Raw genomic sequence first — 20,990 nt, forward strand, 5'->3', positions numbered from 1 at the left:
CAGGGTCCTATGGTCTCGGGAAGAATCTCTTCTCCCCGATAAACATTCTGGAACTGAGAGCGATATTCAATGCTCTCAAAGCTTGGCCTCATCTAGCAAAGGCCAAATTCATAAGGTTTCAATCAGACAACATGACGACAGTTGCATATATCAACCATCAGGGGGGAACAAGGAGTTCCCTGGCGATGGAGGAAGTGACCAAGATAATTCAATGGGCGGAGGATCACTCCTGCCACTTGTCTGCAATCCACATCCCAGGAGTGGAAAATTGGGAAGCGGATTTTCTGAGTCGTCAGACATTCCCATCCGGGGGAGTGGGAACTCCACCCGGAAATCTTTGCCCAAATAACTCAATTATGGGGCATTCCAGACATGGATCTGATGGCGTCTCGTCAGAACTTCAAAGGTTCCTTGTTACGGGTCCAGATCCAGGGATCCCAAGGCGACTCTAGTAGATGCACTAGTAGCAACTTGGACCTTCAACCTAGCTTATGTTTTCCCACCGTTTCCTCTCATTCCCAGGCTGGTAGCCAGGATCAACCAGGAGAGGGCTTCGGTGATCTTGATAGCTCCTGCGTGGCCACGCAGGACTTGGTATGCAGACCTGGTGAATATGTCATCGGCTCCACCATGGAGCTACCTTTGAGACAGGACCTTCTTGTTCAAGGTCCATTCGAACATCCGAATCTGGTTTCTCTCCAACTGACTGCTTGGAGATTGAACGCTTGATTTTATCAAAGCGTGGGTTTCAGATTCTGTAATAGATACTCTGATTCCAGGCTAGAAAGCCTGTAACTAGAAAAATTTACCATAAGATATGGAAAAAATATATCTGTTGGTGTGAATCTAAAGGATTCCCATGGAACAAGATAAAAAATTCCTAGGAGTTTTATCCTTTCTACAAGAGGGGTTTGGAGAAGGGATTATCTGCAAGTTCCCTGAAGGGACAGATTTCTGCGTTATCTGTTTTACTTCACAAAAGGCTGGCAGCTGTGCCAGACGTTCAAGCGTTTGTTCAGGCTCTGGTTAGAATCAAGCCTGTTTACAGACTCCTCCCTGGAGTCTTAATCTAGTTCTTTCAGTTCTTCAAGGGGTTCCGTTTGAACCCTTACATTCCGTAGATATTAAGTTATTATCTTGGAAAGTTTTGTTTTTGGTTGCAATTTCTTCTGCTAGAAGAGTTTCAGAGTTATCTGCTCTGCAGTGTTCTCCGCCCTATCTGTGTTCCATGCAGATAAGGTGGTTTTGCGTACTAAGCCTGGTTTTCTTCCGAAAGTTGTGTCCCAACAAGAATATTAACCAGGAGATAGTTGTACCTTCTTTGTGCCTGAATCCAGTTTCAAAGAAGGAACGTTTGTTACACAATTTGGACGTAATCCGTGCTCTAAAATTCTATTTAGAGGCCACTAAGATTTCAGACAAACTTCTTCTTTGTTTGTTGTTTATTCTGGTAAAAGGAGAGGTCAAAAAGCAACTTCTACCTCTCTTTCTTTTGGCTTAAAAGCATTATCCGTTTGGCTTATGAGACTGCCGGACGCAGCCTCCTGAAAGAATCACAGCTCACAGCCACTAGGGCTGTGGCTTCCACATGGGCCTTAAAGAACGAGGCTTCTGTTGACCAGATATGTAAGGCAGCGACTTGGTCTTCACTGCACACTTTTGCCAAATTTTACAAATTTGATACTTTTGCTTCTTCAGAGGCTATTTTTGGGAGACAGGTTTTGCAAGCCGTGGTGCCTTCCATTTAGGTGACCTGATTTGCTCCCTCCCTTCATCCCGTGTCCTAAAAGCTTTGGTATTGGTTCCCACAAGTAAGGATGACGCCGTGGACCGGACACACCTATGTTGGAGAAAACAGAATTTATGCTTACCTGATAAATTACTTTCTCCAACGGTGTGTCCGGTCCACGGCCCGCCCTGGTTTTTTTAATCAGGTCTGATGAATTATTTTCTCTAACTACAGTCACCACGGTATCATATGGTTTCTCCTATGCATGTTTCCTCCTGTACGTCGGTCGAATGACTGGGGAAGGCGGAGCCTAGGAGGGATCATGTGACCAGCTTTGCTGGGGCCTCTTTGCCATTTCCTGTTGGGGAAGAGAATATCCCACAAGTAAGGGATGACGCCGTGGACCCGGACACACCGTTGGAGAAAGTAATTTATCAGGTAAGCATAAATTCTGTTTTTATTTCCAGTCAGAAGGTTGCAATATGATTTTACACTTTTTAAATTAATTGCATTATAGTCCTCTTTATTTAGGCTACTAATTGCCAGCTTTTTTTTTTTAAATTAAGTTTATCTAAAATTAAGTCATATGTTTTGGTATATATGGTGAATTTTTCATATAATGTGGCATTTTACGGATTGTTGGATTGGAGGCTTGTATTGGTTAAAGGGACAGTAATGTCAATTTTAATCTTTCATAATTTAGCTAGAGCATGCAATTTAAAAAAAAAAAAAAAAAAACTTTCCAATTTTCATCTATCATCTAATTTGCTTTGTTTTTGTATTGTTAGTTTTGAAAGCATTCCTAGGTAGGCTTATGCACTATCAAGAGCTAGCTGCTGATTGGTGGCTGAAAATGTATGCCTCTCTCTATTGACTTGTGTAATTTGTTCAGCTAGTTCCCAGCAGTGATTTGATTCTCCTTCAAAAAAGGATACAAAGAGTATGAAGTAAATTTGATAATATAAGTAAATTAGAAAGTGGTTTAAAATTGTATAGTCTATTTCAATCATGGAAAAAATGTTTGGGTTTCATCTCTTTATTTGTAGTCAAATCTGTCAACTAAAGTGTATGTGTACTTTAACTGTTGTGTTTTTTTGTTTTGTTTGTTTTGTTGTCCTAGCAGTTTTATACTCTTCATGCCGGGGCCAAGGGTTTAATAACATTGGAATGAATGAGTTAAATATCATTGCTGATATTACAGATAATAAAACTGCTTGTGATGCTATACAGTTCTTTCTAAAGTTTTGTCTCTTAGTAATGTATTCAGAAGCAGAATGTCCATTAGCAATTTATGTCTGTTTTATGTAAGAGATTGATTAAGCTGTAATAATTTTCAATGTATCACTGTAATGATCAGTGGCTTCATATATGTCATATACATTCATATACATGGTGTTTTTTTTGAGGGATAGTGGTGAAAGGCTGAATACAAAGTGTTAACATGTTTATTTCTTTCTCTTTTATAGGCCATCAGCATCAGCAAGGCTATCAATACCCAGGAAGCTCCGGTGAAAGAAAAAACACGCCCGCAGTATCCTTTACAAACAATGCTCTACCCTGCTTTGTAGAAGGAGAGCAGCTGTCATTTCCTACGTTAATCTATACTGATACATTATCAAAAACACAGCTGTTCCTGTGACCAATCCTGTGACCAGCTCATAACGTATAAAACTGAAAAGCTTACTATTGGATGCTTCTCCTGAACATAAGTTAAGGAACCTAAAATATTTCTGATTGCTATGGCCTAGTTGTTGACGGTTTATATTGTGATCACGTTTAGACTGTTGACAACTGGGGCATATTACATTCTTATTTATTACAACGTATACATTATAAAAAAATAGTAAAAGCCTTTATCTGACATCCCTGCAATCAAAAATTGCATGCATGCTTTTTAGTTCTCTTTTTAAATAGTTAAAAAAAAAAAAAAAAAAAAAAGAGTATTAAAGGGACATAATACTCATATGCTAAATCACTTGAAACTGATGCAGTATAACTGTAAAAAAGCTGACAGGAAAATATCACCTGAGCATCTCTATGTAAAAAAGGAAGATATTTTACCTCACAATCTCCTCAGCTCAGCAGAGTAAGTTCTGTGTAAAAAGTTATACTCAGCAGCTCCCAGCTGCAGGTAAAATTAAAAAAAAAAATGAAGAAATGAACAGCAGCCAATCAGCATCAGCAGTGCTGAGGTCATAAACTCTTACTGTGATCTCATGAGATTTGACTTAACTCATGAGATTTCATAGTAAGCTTCCTTTACCTGATTGGTGAAATAATATGAGAGTTCACGATGCTCATCCCTTCAGTTGTCCCGGGACAGACATACTAATATGCTGCTTAGAAATCCTTTACAATGGGAGGAGGCTACTGAGGAACTTTTGAGGTAAAATATCTTTCTTTTTTACATAGAGAATGTTCAGGAGATCTTTTTTTGTCAGTTTTTTACAGCTATGCTGCATCACTTCAAGTGTTTAAACATTTGGGTATTATGGCCCTTTAAAAAAAAGTTGTGTTTTTCTAGCGGTGTAACGGTGGAAACCATCATAAATTTACGAATATTTAGTTTCTCAATTTTGTAATTAGCTTATGGTTATAGATGAATATGGCTGTGTTCCTGAGACCTAAGTTGCGGAAATTTTTAGGTTTTCTAAAAATTATTTAGCCTTGATATGAAATCAGTTTGCTAAACACATTCTGCTGATTTTATTTTTAGTATTGGGGTTATTCTATTTTAGTATTGTGATATTCTTTAATTTTGGTACTGACACCACTGATTATTTGTGTGCTGCTGCAGTGGCGAGTATGCACGGTTAAGTTGAACTGCAGGTCATTTCCTTGTATGCAAAATATGCATGTTCCAAGTTTTGGAATGTCAATAAATGGATGAAGGCACTTATAGGATGTCAAAGCAAGTATAGGAGAACTCTTACAATACCAAAATATTTAGAGGGGAAGGAAAACATGGTACACACTAATCTGCCTTGGTGTTTTTTTTTTTAAACTTTAATCATCTTTATACTCTCTAAAGGGATTGCTAAGATGTTGTAAACATCATTTGTCCCTAAAACAATTATGTTTTATGAAAGTCAAAGCTAAACTTTAATGATTCAGAACATATTTTATTTTTTATTATCAAACATATTTTGATCTCTTGGTATCCTTTGTTGAAAAAGCATATGTACATAGCCTCATCAGCAATAATGCACTTCTAGGAGCTAGCTGGTAATTGGTGGTTACTCATATTTGTCTCTTGTCATGGGCTCACTAGATGTGTTTCAGCTTCCACTTTAAGTCCATTCTTATATATGAAGGTTTCTATTATGTCACCTCCTTCCCATCTCTTCCTCTAAACTATACAGTTAGCTCCTAGTAGTGCATTGCCGTTCTGTTGCTGACTTTACCAATGTGTTTAATGACTTTGCAAGGGCACATATTTACACACAAGCAATAGTGCAATAATACAATGCTCCTACAATTAGAGCACATTTATTTCCCTTTATATATTACCAAAATGATATTAGATTCATTATGAATCTATTTATGAATTAACAGCAAAGGATAGCACACATCCACTTTAAAAATCCCCAAACAGGCTTTTTTATACTTGTAGTCTTAAATATATATATATATATATATATGTGTGTGTGTGTGAATGAACATGTGTACAGCATCTCTATAAAAGTACTCTTCTGCCACCTGATGTTACTAAAGGAAGAAATGCTTTAGTTTTTACTCTTAAAAGGATACAAGACTTTTTCTTTTTAATGACACGATGAGTCCACAGATCATCTTAATTACTATTGGGAATACCACTCCTGCCCTGCAGGAGCAGCAAAGAGCACCACAGCAAAGCTGTTAGCTCCTCCCTTCCCTCCCACCCCAGTCATTCTCTCTGCCTACGGTTAAGTGCAAGGAAGGTGGTAACTTAGGTGTTAAAAAAAAAAATAAACTCTTGATTGAAGATCTTTTCAAAGTAGTACAAGATTGTGCTGCTTTGTTCTAGGGTCTAGCCGTAGTCCATATCAGTCTCTTCAGTAGAGCAGTGGTGGCTTTAGAGCAATGGGAACTTGTGGGATATAATTCTCACTGCGCCTCCCATACATTTATGCTGCCCTAATCCTGGAAGACTGAGTAAGATTTCTCAGTCTTTTATCCATTTTTCCACAGGTCCATGTGAGGGAGAGGACTTCACAAACCTAGTGAGCTGCCATGCTGCCTGGCAGATTTATGAGGTAAGTGCTGACTATTTTTTCTGGGGCTAGGAAAAAGACTCGGAAAAAGGTTGGGCACTTTTATTCAATGGGAAAGAAATATGGGCATTTATTATTTTACTGGAAATCCTTATGTACTTATAAAGGAGTTATACAAGGCAGCATTTGCAAGGCACTGGGGATTGAGGAGAACAGGCTCAATGTTGGTGATACTTCTTTATTTATGTTACAGAGTTTTCACTAAGATGTCGGCTAACACGTTTGGGACACGCCCACGATGGGCGGGACCTTGTGTGGCGGCAGAATTATGTGCTGCGCACATACTTTCTCTCAATTTTAGAATATGATTGCGAGTATTCTGCTTATTTCAGTGTTGCTTAAACGGAGTTTAATGTAAGGGAAGCCATTGGCTACTAATGCTAGACCCACTTCTCAATCAGAAGCCGCATCTGATTAATTCAATAGCTCTTGGTGCGGTTCCGTTTTTCTCTAGCGATATTGCCGGTGATCCGACACGGTTTTATTGCTTAGCACTTAAGCTGAGGTGTTAAAGCTGTTTAGGGGGTTATGTCTTTATTTTGCTGTGATATATAAAGATATTCGTTTTCCAATTCATTAAAAAACGGTTCCGTTTTTTACAGTACATAAAAATAAAGCAGTTATTTTTTAAATGTTAAAACGTTGCCTTCTGTATAAAATTTTTAATAACATTTTCTTTTTGGTTTACTTATTTCTGTTAGAGAATTAGATAGTCATTTACTTGTTTTTATTTCAAAGAATAGAAACTGTTCAGTTTTTGCAGTTCATCAGTAATAAAGCAGTTACATTTTAAAATTTAAAGGAACAGTAACGTTGCTTTCTGTATAAAATTTTAGAGAAAATTTTATATTTGTCTTATTATTTTTGTTAGAAATTAACTCTGTTATAGATGTCATAGCCCGCCAGTCCTTGTGTGTTCCTCATATGTTTGAGGCACACAAAATGTAAAAAAAAAATTTTGAGCCAATATTGTCTAGGAGAGTTTATTTTTGACTATGTTCAAAATATTCCGCAATTTCTCCTCAAGTGTCCCCAAAATTGTTATTTATAGTTTATGCAGTTGCCATGCTTTTCCTACCAATTCCCTTGCTAGAGGGAGAGCACACAAGGCATTATTAAAAGATCAGTGTGTAGGTTTTTGTCTTGACTAGTATCTCTTCCGAGTATTGAAATAGGAGGATATTTGGTATCTCCTGAGAGTAAGACCTCAGAATCAGGACAGTGTAATTCCTTCTTCTGATGCTGGAGGGTTATCCTTCAGATTTAGGCTTGAGTACCTCCATTTACTACTTAGGGGAGGTTTTAGCTACTTTGGACGACTCTGATACTACGGTCATAGTCAATCCTAAACAGGGTTTTATCGACGTGCCCTCCTTGGCGGAGAGTATTAAAGAAAGATCTTCTGCCAGATAGGGCTACAGGGATTATGTCTAGGGAATGGGAGAGACTGGGTATAAATCCTTTTTCGCCCATTCTCTATGATAGAGGTTTTCTTTCAGTGAAGAAAAAAACTGGGACTCTGAACCTGGAGTCCCTGGTTCATCGCCCAGGCTAGGCCCAGGAAGGGAGTAACCAGTGGCATACCTGGTCATACAGTTTGCTTTTTAAGGACAAGGTGGCTACTATTCCATTGAGGATAGTTGTTTCTTCAAGGATCCTGTGATAAGATTTTAGAGAGGTTATTCAGGGGGTTACAATGACCTTCTGCGGTTTGCATGTCTACTATCATCAGTGCTGCTACATATTGGTTTGATACGTTGTCTGCTTTTATTTGGACAGACACTCCTCTCAAAAAATATCCAGGATAGAATAAAGGCTATTAAGTTGGCTTTCTCTTTTGTTACAGATGCTTCCCTTCAGGTTATTAAGCTGGGAGATAAGATTTCAGGCTTTGCCATATTGGCTTGCCGAGCTTATGGTTAAAATCTTGGCCTGCGGATGTGTTATTTAATTCTAAACTTTAGTGATTCCTTATAAGGGAAAGACCTTGTTTGGGCATGGTTTGACGGAGGACTTTTCCTCTCTCAGGATAGAGAATGTAAACAGAGGGACTTCAGAGTAGGTTCGTTACTTCAAGTTTTATTAGGAAATCTTTCCTCTCCTTCATCCAAGCAGAGCAGTCCAAGTCAAAGGACAGCATAAAGGGCCTGTCCCCCGATCCGGGACTGGATCTTGTGGGCGGCAGGCTTTCCTTCTTCTCTCAAGATTGGATTCAAGATCGAGTGATACACAACTAGAGTTCAAAACCTTTTCTTCCAGGGGGCAGGTTTCTGCTTTCAAGATCATCTGTAGTCCAGACAAAGAGAGAGGTAGTTTACACTTGTATGTACCTCTCTGACCTGGGAGTGATAGTTCCTGTCTCATTGCAGGAGCAGGGTCTAGGGTTTATTCCAACGGTAACGTAGTTCCCAAAAAGGGAACCTTTAGACATTTTTAGTCTCAAGAGTCTAAACAAGTTTTCTCAAAAGTAGTATCGTCCTTCAAGATGGAAACTATTCGTTCCATTCTTCTTTTGGTCCAAGAGGGTCAATTAAAAAATGACCTCGTGGAATTAAAGGACGCAATAACTACATGTTCCTCTTCCTCAGGGATTATCACAAGTTTCCATGGTTTGCATTTCTATACAAACATTTACAGTTCATGACTCTTCCATTCGGTCTAGCCACTGTCCCCCATAAATTTTCTCAAAGGTTCTGGGATTCCCTGCTTGCGGTGTTCCGAATGCGGGGCTTTGCAGTGGCATCTTATCTGGAACGACATTCCGGTTCAGGCTCCTTCCTTTCAACATGCAGAATCACTCACCGGAAATGTATTTATTTTTTTTTTCTGCGGGTTCTCGGATGGAAGGTGAAGTTGGAATAGAGTTCCTTAGTTCCAACTGCAAGGGTAGTTTTTCTTGGGAACCATATAGATTCATTTTCTATAAAGAATTTTTTCTCACAAGAGTCAGTTAATGAGGATTCCGAGTCTTGCCTAGCTCTTCAGTTCTCTTCTCGGCCACCAGTGGTTCAGTATATGGTGGTAATCGGGGCTGATGGTAGCGGCAATGGACATCATCCCGTTCGACTGTTCCCACCTCAGTCTTCAGTGGTTAAACATGCTCTGGCAGTGGAACATGGATTCAGTTGAAGCAGTAGACAAGGATTCTCTACTTGGGTGGTGGTTTTAGGATAATCTCTCCCAGGGAACCCTGCTTTCGCAGACCTTCCAGGGACTTTCTGATGCCAGTCTTCCAGGAATCTGGGGCTCAGGGAACATAGACTCGATCGGAGTCTGTTCTACCCATAATCGTTCTGGAATGGGGAGCAATCTTCAATGCTCTCTGGGTCTGGTTTCAGTTAGCTCAGGCCCGGTTCATCAGGTTCCAGTCGGACAATATATCCTCATAGCATTTCAGCAGAATGCCAAGCTTCCGATGTATGGGTTGTGCTTAGGGGACCCTCAGGCTGTACTGAGGGATATTTGGGCGTTACCCTGAAATCTAAGTTTCGCATACCTATTTTATCTATTTGCTCTTCTTCGAGTCATGCTCGAATCAAGTAGGAGAAGACGTGGCAATCTCAACTGCATCGGCGTGGCCCTCGCAGGTTTGGTATGCAGACCTGGTAGTCATGCCATTCTTCCACCTGGAAGACTTCCGGTGAGGAAGGTCTTTCTATTTTAAGGTTTTTTTTCTTTCATCCAAATCTAGTTTCTCTGAAGCTGACTGACATTTGAACGCTTATTGTTATTCAAGCGTGGATTTCGGAAGACCATAATTCAGGCTTGTAAGATATGATTCCCATAAGATATGGCATAATATCTATATTAGTGTGAATCCGGGGGCTACTCTTGGACCAGATTTCGGAATCCTAGAATTCTATCTTTTCTCCAAGTAGGATGGGAGTAGGGTTTATCGGCCAATCCCTAAAGGGCAAATTTCTGCCTTGGCTTTTTTGTTATAAGCGTCCGGCGGACTTCCCAGAAGTACAATTGTTTCCTTAGATATTTTTATCTTGGAAAGTTTGTTCCTTGTTGCTCTTCATCTACTCGTAAACCAGAGCTCTCGACGTTACTGTAAAAATGAGTCTCATTGCCTTGTTTTTCGTACTTAATTAGGGTATTTCCCTGAAATAGTTTCAGACCGGAACACTAATCATGAGATTGTTGTTTTTTTCTTTGTGGTCCTGATCCTTCCTGAGAGAGAAAAAAGAGAGCAGAGCAATATCCAAAATTATATAAAACATAACCTTTATTGAACCCATTAAAGGTTATTAAAAGTCAGATTCACACCACCACATTTAGAAAACAAATAAAAAAACAGCTCAATTAGGCTGTCAAAAATTGCTTCTTTTGGTAGAGCAGATTTCCAAGACTGTAACTTGGTTTTATTTCATTCCTTTTCAGGAGTCTATATATTTGATCTTTTGCCTCTGCTGAGGCTATTTGGGAGATAGGTTCTTCAAGCATAGGTGCCTGTCGTTTAGGTTCCCTGTCTTGTCCCTCCCGTATCATCTGTGTTACTCTATCTTGGGTATTGATTCCCAATAGTAATTAAGATGATCCGTAGACTAGACTCATCGTGTCATTAAAAAGAAAAGAAAAGTTATGCTTACCTGATAATTTATTACTTTTTTGACACAATGAGTCTACGGCAGCCCTGTTTTTTGCAAGACAGATTGTTAGTTATTATAAACTTTAGACACCTCTGCACCTTGCTTCTTCCTTTCTCTCCTTAACTTCGGTCGAATGACTGGAGTGGGAGGGAAGGGAGGAGCTATTTAACAGCTTTGCTGGGGTGCTCTTTGCCGCCTCCTGCAGGGCAGGAGTGGTATTCCCAATAGTAAATAGATGATCCCTGGACTCATCGTGTCAAAAAAGAAATAAATTTATCAGGTAAGCATACATTTTCTTTTTTTCATGATTCAGATAGAGCAGGCAATTTTAAGCAACTTTCTAATTTACTTTTATCATTTTCTTCCTTGTTCTCTTGGTATCTTTATTTGAAAAGCAGGAATGTAAGCTTAGGAGCCGGCCCTTTTTTGGTTTGTGCTTGCCGATTGGTGGCTAATGGTAACCACAAATTGGCAAGTGCTACCCAGGTGCTGAACCAAAAAGGCGCCTGGCTCCTATACTTACATTCTGCTTTTTCAAATAAGATGCCAAGAGAGTGAAGAAAAATTGATAATAGGAGTAAATTAGAAAGTTGCTTAAAATTTCCTGCTCTATCTGAATCATGAAAGAAAATGTGGGGTTTATATCCCTTTTAAAATAAACTTTTGTATAATGTAAGTGGGAACCACACTAGCACAATACCCTTTTTAAATGATATAAGTATGATGACGCACACACACACACACACACACACACACAACACACACACACACACACACACACAAACACATTTACACTTACAGAATAGCAATGAAAACACCAGGTGTGAAGCACATTAGCTATCAGTTTGATCAAGTTAAACGTCATTACATGATTTTGCATTGTGTTGTGGTTTTGTTTAGTTAACTGATATTTACTTGGTTGTTGGCAGACTTTATTCTAAATTACGTGTGTTTTATGTACAATCCGTAACCTATGTGTCATAAAGACCTCAGATATTTTTTTATTTTTATGTAATATAGCTTTTATTTTAACTTGCACATAAGGAAAACAAAATATACATTGGTAACATTTTGTTAAATAGAGTCCAGGGAAATACAATTTTCCTTTGATTTTCAGGCTATTGTATCAAATGCGTTCAAACCTTTGTCAGGTGTGCTGAGTGTCCGCAGAGTACATAAGTCCCTGATTGGCTTGTCTCTCTGACGTGCCAAAGTAAAGCTTTTTCTCAGCAAGTCCAGAATAATTTTTAAACAATATATAACCACAAAATAAGAAAAGAACAAATATGTATCTTGAGGATAAGAGAGTGTACAATATTTGGTGCCATGATGTAAAATTGTGGGGTGCTAATTGGCCATTGGTTTTATTGAGGTTGGTAATGTGGGTATACCAGGAGGGGGTTGGAGTCTACTTGCTTTTAGTAAAGAGCTCATTTCTCTTAAGTGTATTCAGTCCACGGATCATCCATTACTTATGGGATATTCTCCTTCCCAACAGGAAGTTGCAAGAGGATCACCCACAGCAGAGCTGCTGTATAGCTCCTCCCCTAACTGCCATATTCAGTCATTCTCTTGCAACCCTCAACAAAGATGGAGGTCGTAAGAGGAGAGTGGTGTTTTAGACTTAGTTTATTTCTTCAATCAAAAGTTTGTTATTTTTAAATGGTACCGGAGTGTGCTGTTTATCTCAGGCAGTATTTAGAAGAAGAATCTGCCTGCATTTTCTATGATCTTAGCAGAAGTAACTAAGATCCATGGCTGTTCTCACATATTCTGAGGAGTGAGGTAACTTCAGAGAGGGAATGGCGTGCAGGTTTTCCTGCAATAAGGTATGTGCAGTTAATATTTTTCTAGGGATGGAATTTGCTAGAAAATGCTGCTGATACCGGATTAATGTAAATAAAGCCTTAAATGCGGTGATAGCTACTGGTATCAGGCTTATTAATAGAGATGCATACTCTTATAAAAATGTAATATAAAACGTTTGCTGGCATGTTAATCGTTTTTATATATGTTTGGTGACAAAACTTATTGGGGCCTAGTTTTTTTCCACATGGCTGGTTTGATTTCTGCCTAGAGACAGTTTCCTGAAGCTTTCCACTGTTGCAATATGAGTGGGAAGGGCCTATTTTAGTGCTTTTCTGTTCAGATAAAAATACTGACAGACATTCAGCTTCCCTCTGCATGATACAGGACATCTCTGAAGGGCTCAAAAGGCTTCAAAGTCGTGTTTGAGGAGGGTAACAATCACAGTAGACTGTGTCAGTTGTTGTGACTGTGTTTAAAAAACGTTTTTGTCATTTATTATTCTGTTTTTGTTATTAAGGGGTTAATCATCCATTTGCAAGTGGGTGCAATGCTCTGCTGACTTGTTACATACACTGTAAAAATGTTGTTAGTGTAACTGCCTTTTTTCACTGTTATTTCAAATTTTGTCAAAATTTGTTTCTCTTAAAGGCACAGTAACGTTTTTTATATTGCTTGCTAGTCTCATTGCTAGTCTGTACAAACATGTCTGAAACAGAGGATACTTGTTAATTATGTTTAAAAGCCATTGTGGAGCCCCATAGGAGAATGTGTACTAAATGTATTGATTTCACCTTAAACAGTAAAGATCAGTCTTTATCTATAAAAGAATTGTCACCAGAGGGGTCTGTCGAGGGGGAAGTTATGCCGACTAACTCTCCCCACGTGTCGGACCCTTCGCCTCCCGCTCAAGGGACGCACGCTAATATGGCACCAAGTACATCAGGGACGCCCATTGCGATTACTTTGCAGGACATGGCTGCAATCATGAATAATACCCTGTCAGAGGTATTATCCAGATTACCTGAATTGAGAGGCAAGCGCGATAGCTCTGGGGTTAGACGAGATACAGAGCGCGTAGATGCTGTAAGAGCCATGTCTGATACTGCGTCACAATATGCAGAACCTGAGGACGGAGAGCTTCAGTCTGTGGGTGACGTCTCTGATTCGGGGAGACCTGATTCAAAGATTTCTAATTTTAAATTTAAGCTTGAGAACCTCCGTGTATTGCTTGGGGAGGTATTAGCTGCTCTGAATGACTGTGACACAATTGCAGTGCCAGAGAAATTGTGTAGGCTGGATAAATACTATGCAGTGCCGGTGAGTACTGATGTTTTTTTCCAATACCTAAAAGGCTTACAGAAATTATTATTAAGGAGTGGGATAGGCCCGGTGTGCCCTTTTCCCCACCTCCTATATTTAGAAAAATGTTTCCAATAGATGCCACTACACGGGACTTATGGCAGACTGTCGCTAAGGTGGAGGGAGCAGTTTCTACTTTAGCAAAGCGTACCGCTATCCCGGTTGAGGACAGTTGTGCTTTTTCAGATCCAATGGATAAAAAATTAGGTTACCTTAAGAAAATGTTTATTCAACAAGGTTTTATTTTACAGCCCCTTGCATGCATTGCGCCTGTCACTGCTGCGGCGGCATTCTGGTTTGAGGCCCTGGAAGAGGCCATCCATACAGCTCCATTGACTGAAATTGTTGACAAGCTTAGAACTCTTAAGCTAGCTAACTCATTTGTTTCTGATGCCATTGTTCATTTGACTAAACTAACGGCTAAGAATTCTGTATTCGCCATCCAGGCGCGTAGGGCGCTATGGCTCAAATCCTGGTCAGCTGATGTGACTTCACAGTCTAAATTACTCAACATTCCTTTCAAGGGGCAGACCTTATTCGGGCCTGGTTTGAAAGAAATTATTGCTGACATTACTGGAGGTAAGGGTCATACCCTTCCTCAGGACAGGGCCAAATCAAAGGCCAAACAGTCTAATTTTCGTGCCTTTCGAAATTTCAAGGCAGGTGCAGCATCAACTTCCTCCGCTTCAAGACAAGAGGGAACTTTTGCTCAATCTAAGCAGGCCTGGAAACCTAACCAGTCCTGGAACAAAGGCAAGCAGGCCAGAAAGCCTGCTGCTGCCTCTAAGACAGCATGAAGGAACGGCCCCCTATCCGGCGACGGATCTAGTAGGGGGCAGACTTTTTCTCTTCGCCCAGGCGTGGGCAAGAGATGTTCAGGATCCCTGGGCGTTGGAGATCATATCTCAGGGATATCTTCTGGACTTCAAAGCTTCCCCTCCACAAGGGAGATTTCATCTTTCTCCAACATAGGTGTGTCCGGTCCACGGCGTCATCCTTACTTGTGGGATATTCTCTTCCCCAACAGGAAATGGCAAAGAGCCCAGCAAAGCTGGTCACATGATCCCTCCTAGGCTCCGCCTACCCCAGTCATTCTCTTTGCCGTTGTACAGGCAACATCTCCACGGAGATGGCTTAGAGTTTTTTAGTGTTTAACTGTAGTTTTTATTATTCAATCAAGAGTTTGTTATTTTAAAATAGTGCTGGTATGTACTATTTACTCTGAAACAGAAAAGAGATGAAGATTTCTGTTTGTATGAGGAAAATGATTTTAGCAACCGTTACTAAAATCCATGGCTGTTCCACACAGGACTGTTGAGAGGAATTAACTTCAGTTGGGGGAACAGTGAGCAGTCTTTTGCTGCTTGAGGTATGACACATTCTAACAAGACGATGTAATGCTGGAAGCTGTCATTTTCCCTATGGGATCCGGTAAGCCATTTTTATTCAGACAGTAAATAAGGGCTTCACAAGGGTTTATTAAGACTGTAGACATTTTCTGGGCTAAATCGATCATATTTACACATATTTAGCCTTGAGGAATCATTTAATCTGGGTATTTTTTGTAAAATAATATCGGCAGGCACTGTTTTAGACACTTTATTCTATAGGGGCTTTCCCTAATCATAGTCAGAGCCTCATTTTCGCGCCGGTATGGCGCACTTGTTTTTGAGAACAGCATGGCATGCAGGCATGTGTGTGGAGCTCTGATACATAGAAAAGTCTTTCTGAAGGCATCATTTGGTATCGTATTCCCCTTTGGGCTTGTTTGGGTCTCAGCAAAGCAGATTCCAGGGACTGTAAAGGGGTTAAATATAAAAACGGCTCCGGTTCCGTTATTTTAAGGGTTAAAGCTTCCAAATTTGGTGTGCAATACTTTTAAGGCTTTAAGACACTGTGGTGAAATTTTGGTGAATTTTGAACAATTCCTTCATACTTTTTCGCAATTGCAGTAATAAAGTGTGTTCAGTTTAAAATTTAAAGTGACAGTAACGGTTTTATTTTAAAACGTTTTTTGTGCTTTGTTATCAAGTTTATGCCTGTTTACCATGTCTGAACTACCAGATAGATTGTGTTCTGACTGTGGGGAAGCCAAGGTTCCTTCTCATTTAAATAGATGTGATTTATGTCATAAAAAATTTAGTAAACATGATGCCCAAGATGATTCCTCAAGTGAGGGGAGTAAGCATGGTACTGCATCATCCCCTCCTTCGTCTACACCAGTCTTGCCCATACAGGAGGCCCCTAGTACATCTAGCGCGCCAATACTCCTTACTATGCAACAATTAACGGCTGTAATGGATAATTCTATCAAAAACATTTTAGCCAATATGCCCATTTATCAGCGAAAGCGCGACTGCTCTGTTTTAGAAAATACTGAAGAACATGAGGACGCTGATGATATTGTTTCTGAAGGGCCCCTACACCAGTCTGTGGGGGCCAGGGAGGTTTTGTCTGAGGGAGAAATTTCAGATTCAAGAAAAATTTCTCAACAAGCTGAACCTGATGTGATTACTTTTAAATTTAAGTTGGAACATCTCCGCGCTCTGCTTAAGGAGGTGTTATCCAATTTGGATGATTGTGATTATCTGGTCATTCCAGAAACACTATGTAAAATGGACAAGTTCCTAGAGGCCCCGGGGCCCCCCGAAGCTTTTCCTATATCCAAGCGGGTGGCGTACATTGTTAATAAAGAATGGGACAGGCCCGGTATACCTTTCGTACCTCCCCCCCCATATTTAAAAAATTGTTTCCTATAGTCGACCCCAGAAAGGACTTATGGCAGACAGTCCCCAAGGTCGAGGGGGCGGTTTCTACTCTAAACAAGCGCGCCACTATACCCATAGAAGATAGTTGTGCTTTCCAAGATCCTATGGATAAAAAATTAGAAGGTTTGCTAAAAAAGATGTTTGTTCAGCAAGGTTACCTTCTACAACCAATTGCATGCATTGTCCCTGTCACTACAGCCGCGTGTTTCTGGTTCGATGAACTAGAAAAGGCGATTATTAGTAATTCTTCTTCTTATGAGGAGATTATGGACAGAATTCGTGCTCTTAAATTGGCTAATTCTTTCACCCTAGACGCCACCTTGCAATTGGCTAGGTTAGCGGCGAAAAATTCTGGGTTTGCTATTGTGGCGCGCAGAGCGCTTTGGTTAAAATCTTGGTCAGCGGATGCGTCTTCCAAGAACAAATTGCTTGACATTCCTTTCAAGGGGAAAACACTGTTTGGCCCTGACTTGAAGAGATTATCTCTGATATCACTGGGGGCAAGGGCCACGCCCTTCCTCAGGATAGGTCTTTCAAGGCCAAAAATAAACCAAATTTTCGTCCCTTTCGCAGAAACGGACCAGCCCCAAGTGCTACGTCCTCTAAGCAGGAGGGTAATACTTCTCAAGCCAATCCAGCCTGGAGACCTATGCAAGGCTGGAACAAAGGAAAGCAGGCCAAGAAACCTGCCACTGCTCCCAAGACAGCATGAGATGCGGGCCCCCGATCCGGGACCGGATTTGGTGGGGGGCAGACTCTCTCTCTTCACTCAGGCTTGGGCAAGAGATTTTCTGGATCCTTGGGCGCTAGAAATAGTCTCCCAAGGTTATCTTCTGGAAGTGATTCATCCTGTTCCATTAAGAGAACGAGGGATGGGGTTCTACTCCAATCTGTTCGTAGTTCCCAAAAAAAGAGGGAACGTTCAGACCAATCTTAGATCTCAAGATCCTAAACAAGTTTCTCAAGGTTCCATCGTCCAAAATGGAAACCATTCGAACAATCCTTCCATCCAGGAAGGTCAATTCTTGACCACGGTGGATTTAAAGGATGCGTATCTCTATATTCCTGTCCACAAGGAACATCATCGGTTCCTAAGGTTCGCATTCCTGGACAAGCATTACCAGTTCGTGGCGCTTCCTTTCGGATTAGCCACTGCTCCAAGGATTTTCTCAAAGGTACTAGGGTCCCTTCTGGCGGTGCTAAGACCAAGGGGCATTGCTGTAGTACCTTACTTGGACGACATTCCATTCAAGCGTCGTCCCTTCCTCAAGCAAAGGCTCACACGGACATAGTCCTGGCCTTTCTCAGATCTCACGGATGGAAAGTGAACGTGGAAAAGAGTTCTCTATCTCCGTCGACAAGAGTTCCCTTCTTGGGAACAATAATAGACTCCTTAGAAATGAGGATTTTTCTGACAGAGACCAGAAAAACAAAACTTCTAAACTCTTGTCGGATACTTCATTCCGTTCCTCTTCCTTCCATAGTGCATGGAAGTGATAGGTTTGATGGGTAGCGGCAATGGACATAGTTCCTTTTGCGCGCATTCATCTAAGACCATTACAACTGTGTATGCTCAGTCAGTGGAATGGGGACTATACAGACTTGTCTCCGAAGATACAAGTAAATCAGAGGACCAGAGACTCACTCCGTTGGTGGCTGTCCCTGGACAACCTGTCACAAGGGGTGACCTCCCGCAGACCAGAGTGGGGTCATTGTCACGACCGACGCCAGTCTGATGGGCTGGGGCGCGGTCTGGGGATCCCTGAAAGCTCAGGGTCTTTGGTCTCGGGAAGAATCTCTTCTACCGATAAATATTCTGGAACTGAGAGCGATATTCAATGCTCTCAAGGCTTGGCCTCAGCTAGCGAGGGCCAAGTTCATACGGTTTCAATCAGACAACATGACGACTGTTGCGTACATCAACCATCAGGGGGGAACAAGGAGTTCCCTGGCGATGGAAGAAGTGACCAGAATCATTCAATGGGCGGAGACTCGCTCCTGCCACCTGTCTGCAATCCACATCCCAGGAGTGGAAAATTGGGGAAGCGGATTTTCTGAGTCGTCAGACATTGCATCCGGGGGAGTGGGAACTCCATCCGGAAATCTTTGCCCAAATCACTCAACTGTGGGGCATTCCAGACATGGATCTGATGGCCTCTCGTCAGAACTTCAAGGTTCCTTGCTACGGGTCCAGATCCAGGGATCCCAAGGCGACTCTAGTAGATGCACTAGTAGCACCTTGGACCTTCAAACTAGCCTATGTATTCCCGCCGTTTCCTCTCATCCCCAGGCTGGTAGCCAGGATCAATCAGGAGAGGGCGTCGGTGATCTTGATAGCTCCTGCGTGGCCACGCAGGACTTGGTATGCAGATCTGGTGAATATGTCATCGGCTCCACCATGGAAGCTACCTTTGAGACGAGACCTTCTTGTTCAAGGTCCGTTCGAACATCCGAATCTGGTCCCACTCCAGCTGACTGCTTGGAGATTGAACGCTTGATCTTATCAAAGCGAGGGTTCTCAGATTCTGTTATTGATACTCTTGTTCAGGCCAGAAAGCCTGTACCTAGAAAAATTTACCACAAAATTTGGGAAAAATATATCTGTTGGTGTGAATCTAAAGGATTCCCTTGGGACAAGGTTAAGATTCCTAAGAGTCTATCCTTCCTTCGAGAAGGATTGGAAAAAGGATTATCTGCAAGTTCCTTGATGGGACAGATTTCTGCCTTGTCTGTGTTACTTCACAAAAAGCTGGCAGCTGTGCCAGATGTTCAAGCCTTTGTTCAGGCTTTGGTTAGAATCAAGCCTGTTTACAAACCTTTGACTCCTCCTTGGAGTCTCAACTTAGTTCTTTCAGTTCTTCAGGGGGTTCCGTTTGAACCCTTACATTCCGTTGATATTAAGTTATTATCTTGGAAAGTTTTGTTTTTGGTTGCAATTTCTTCTGCTAGAAGAGTTTCAGAATTATCTGCTCTGCAGTGTTCTCCTCCTTATCTGGTGTTCCATGCAGATAAGGTGGTTTTTCGTACTAACCTGGTTTTCTTCCAAAAGTTGTTTCTAACAAAAACATTAACCAGGAGATAGTCGTGCCTTCTCTGTGTCCGAAACCAGTTTCGAAGAAGGAACGTTTGTTGCACAATTTGGATGTTGTTCGCGCTCTAAAATTCTATTTAGATGCTACAAAGGATTTTAGACAAACATCTTCCTTGTTTGTTGTTTATTCTGGTAAAAGGAGAGGTCAAAAAGCAACTTCTACCTCTCTCTCTTTTTGGATTAAAAGCATCATCAGATTGGCTTACGAGACTGCCGGACGGCAGCCTCCTGAAAGGATCACAGCTCCTTCCACTAGGGCTGTGGCTTCCACATGGGCCTTCAAGAACGAGGCTTCTGTTGATCAGATATGTAGGGCAGCGACTTGGTCTTCACTGCACACTTTTACCAAATTTTACAAGTTTGATACTTTTGCTTCTTCTGCGGCTATTTTTGGGAGAAAGGTTTTGCAAGCCGTGGTGCCTTCCATTTAGGTGACCTGATTTGCTCCCTCCCTTCATCCGTGTCCTAAAGCTTTGGTATTGGTTCCCACAAGTAAGGATGACGCCGTGGACCGGACACACCTATGTTGGAGAAAACAGAATTTATGTTTACCTGATAAATTACTTTCTCCAACGGTGTGTCCGGTCCACGGCCCGCCCTGGTTTTTTAATCAGGTCTGATAATTTATTTTCTTTAACTACAGTCACCACGGTATCATATGGTTTCTCCTATGCAAATATTCCTCCTTAACGTCGGTTGAATGACTGGGGTAGGCGGAGCCTAGGAGGGATCATGTGACCAGCTTTGCTGGGCTCTTTGCCATTTCCTGTTGGGGAAGAGAATATCCCACAAGTAAGGATGACGCCGTGGACCGGACACACCGTTGGAGAAAGTAATTTATCAGGTAAACATAAATTCTGTTTTCAAGGTTATCTGCAAATCAGATAAAGAAAGACGCATTCCTACGCTGTGTGAAAGACCTCCTAGTAATGGGAGTGATCCATCCAGTTCCGCGGACGGAACAAGGACAGGGTTTTTATTCAAATCTGTATGTGGTTCCCAAAAAAGAGGGAACCTTCAGACCAATTTTGGATCTAAAGATCTTAAACAAATTCCTCAGAGTTCCATCTTTCAAAATGGAAACTATTCGGACCATCCTACCCATGATCCAAGAGGGTCAGTACATGACCACAGTGGACTTAAAGGATGCCTACCTTCACATACCGATTCACAAAGATCATCATCGGTTCCTAAGGTTTGCCTTTCTAGACAGGCATTACCAATTTGTAGCTCTTCCCTTCAGGTTGGCTACAGCCCCGAGAATCTTTACGAAGGTTCTGGGCTCACTTCTGGCGGTTCTAGGACCGCGAGGCATAGCGGTGGCTCCGTATCTAGACGACATCCTGATACAGGCGTCAAGCTTTCAAATTGCCAAGTCTCATACAG

At 41.2% G+C, this 20,990-nt stretch overlaps 1 protein-coding gene across 2 annotated transcripts in view; it reads left to right on the forward strand.

Moving 5' to 3' along the window:
* The window catches only part of HIP1R (huntingtin interacting protein 1 related), a 533,463-nt gene that overhangs the window by 156,151 nt on the left and 356,322 nt on the right, over positions 1 to 20,990 (forward strand). For both annotated transcript variants that reach the window (XM_053701777.1, XM_053701776.1), the window contains exon 2: positions 3,196 to 3,260. In XM_053701777.1, coding sequence (XP_053557752.1) covers positions 3,196 to 3,260 — 65 coding nt within the window. The remainder of the gene's footprint in view (positions 1 to 3,195; positions 3,261 to 20,990) is intronic.

The sequence above is a fragment of the Bombina bombina genome, chromosome 2, assembly GCF_027579735.1.
Source record: "Bombina bombina isolate aBomBom1 chromosome 2, aBomBom1.pri, whole genome shotgun sequence".
In the NCBI taxonomy this organism is placed as follows: domain Eukaryota; kingdom Metazoa; phylum Chordata; class Amphibia; order Anura; family Bombinatoridae; genus Bombina; species Bombina bombina.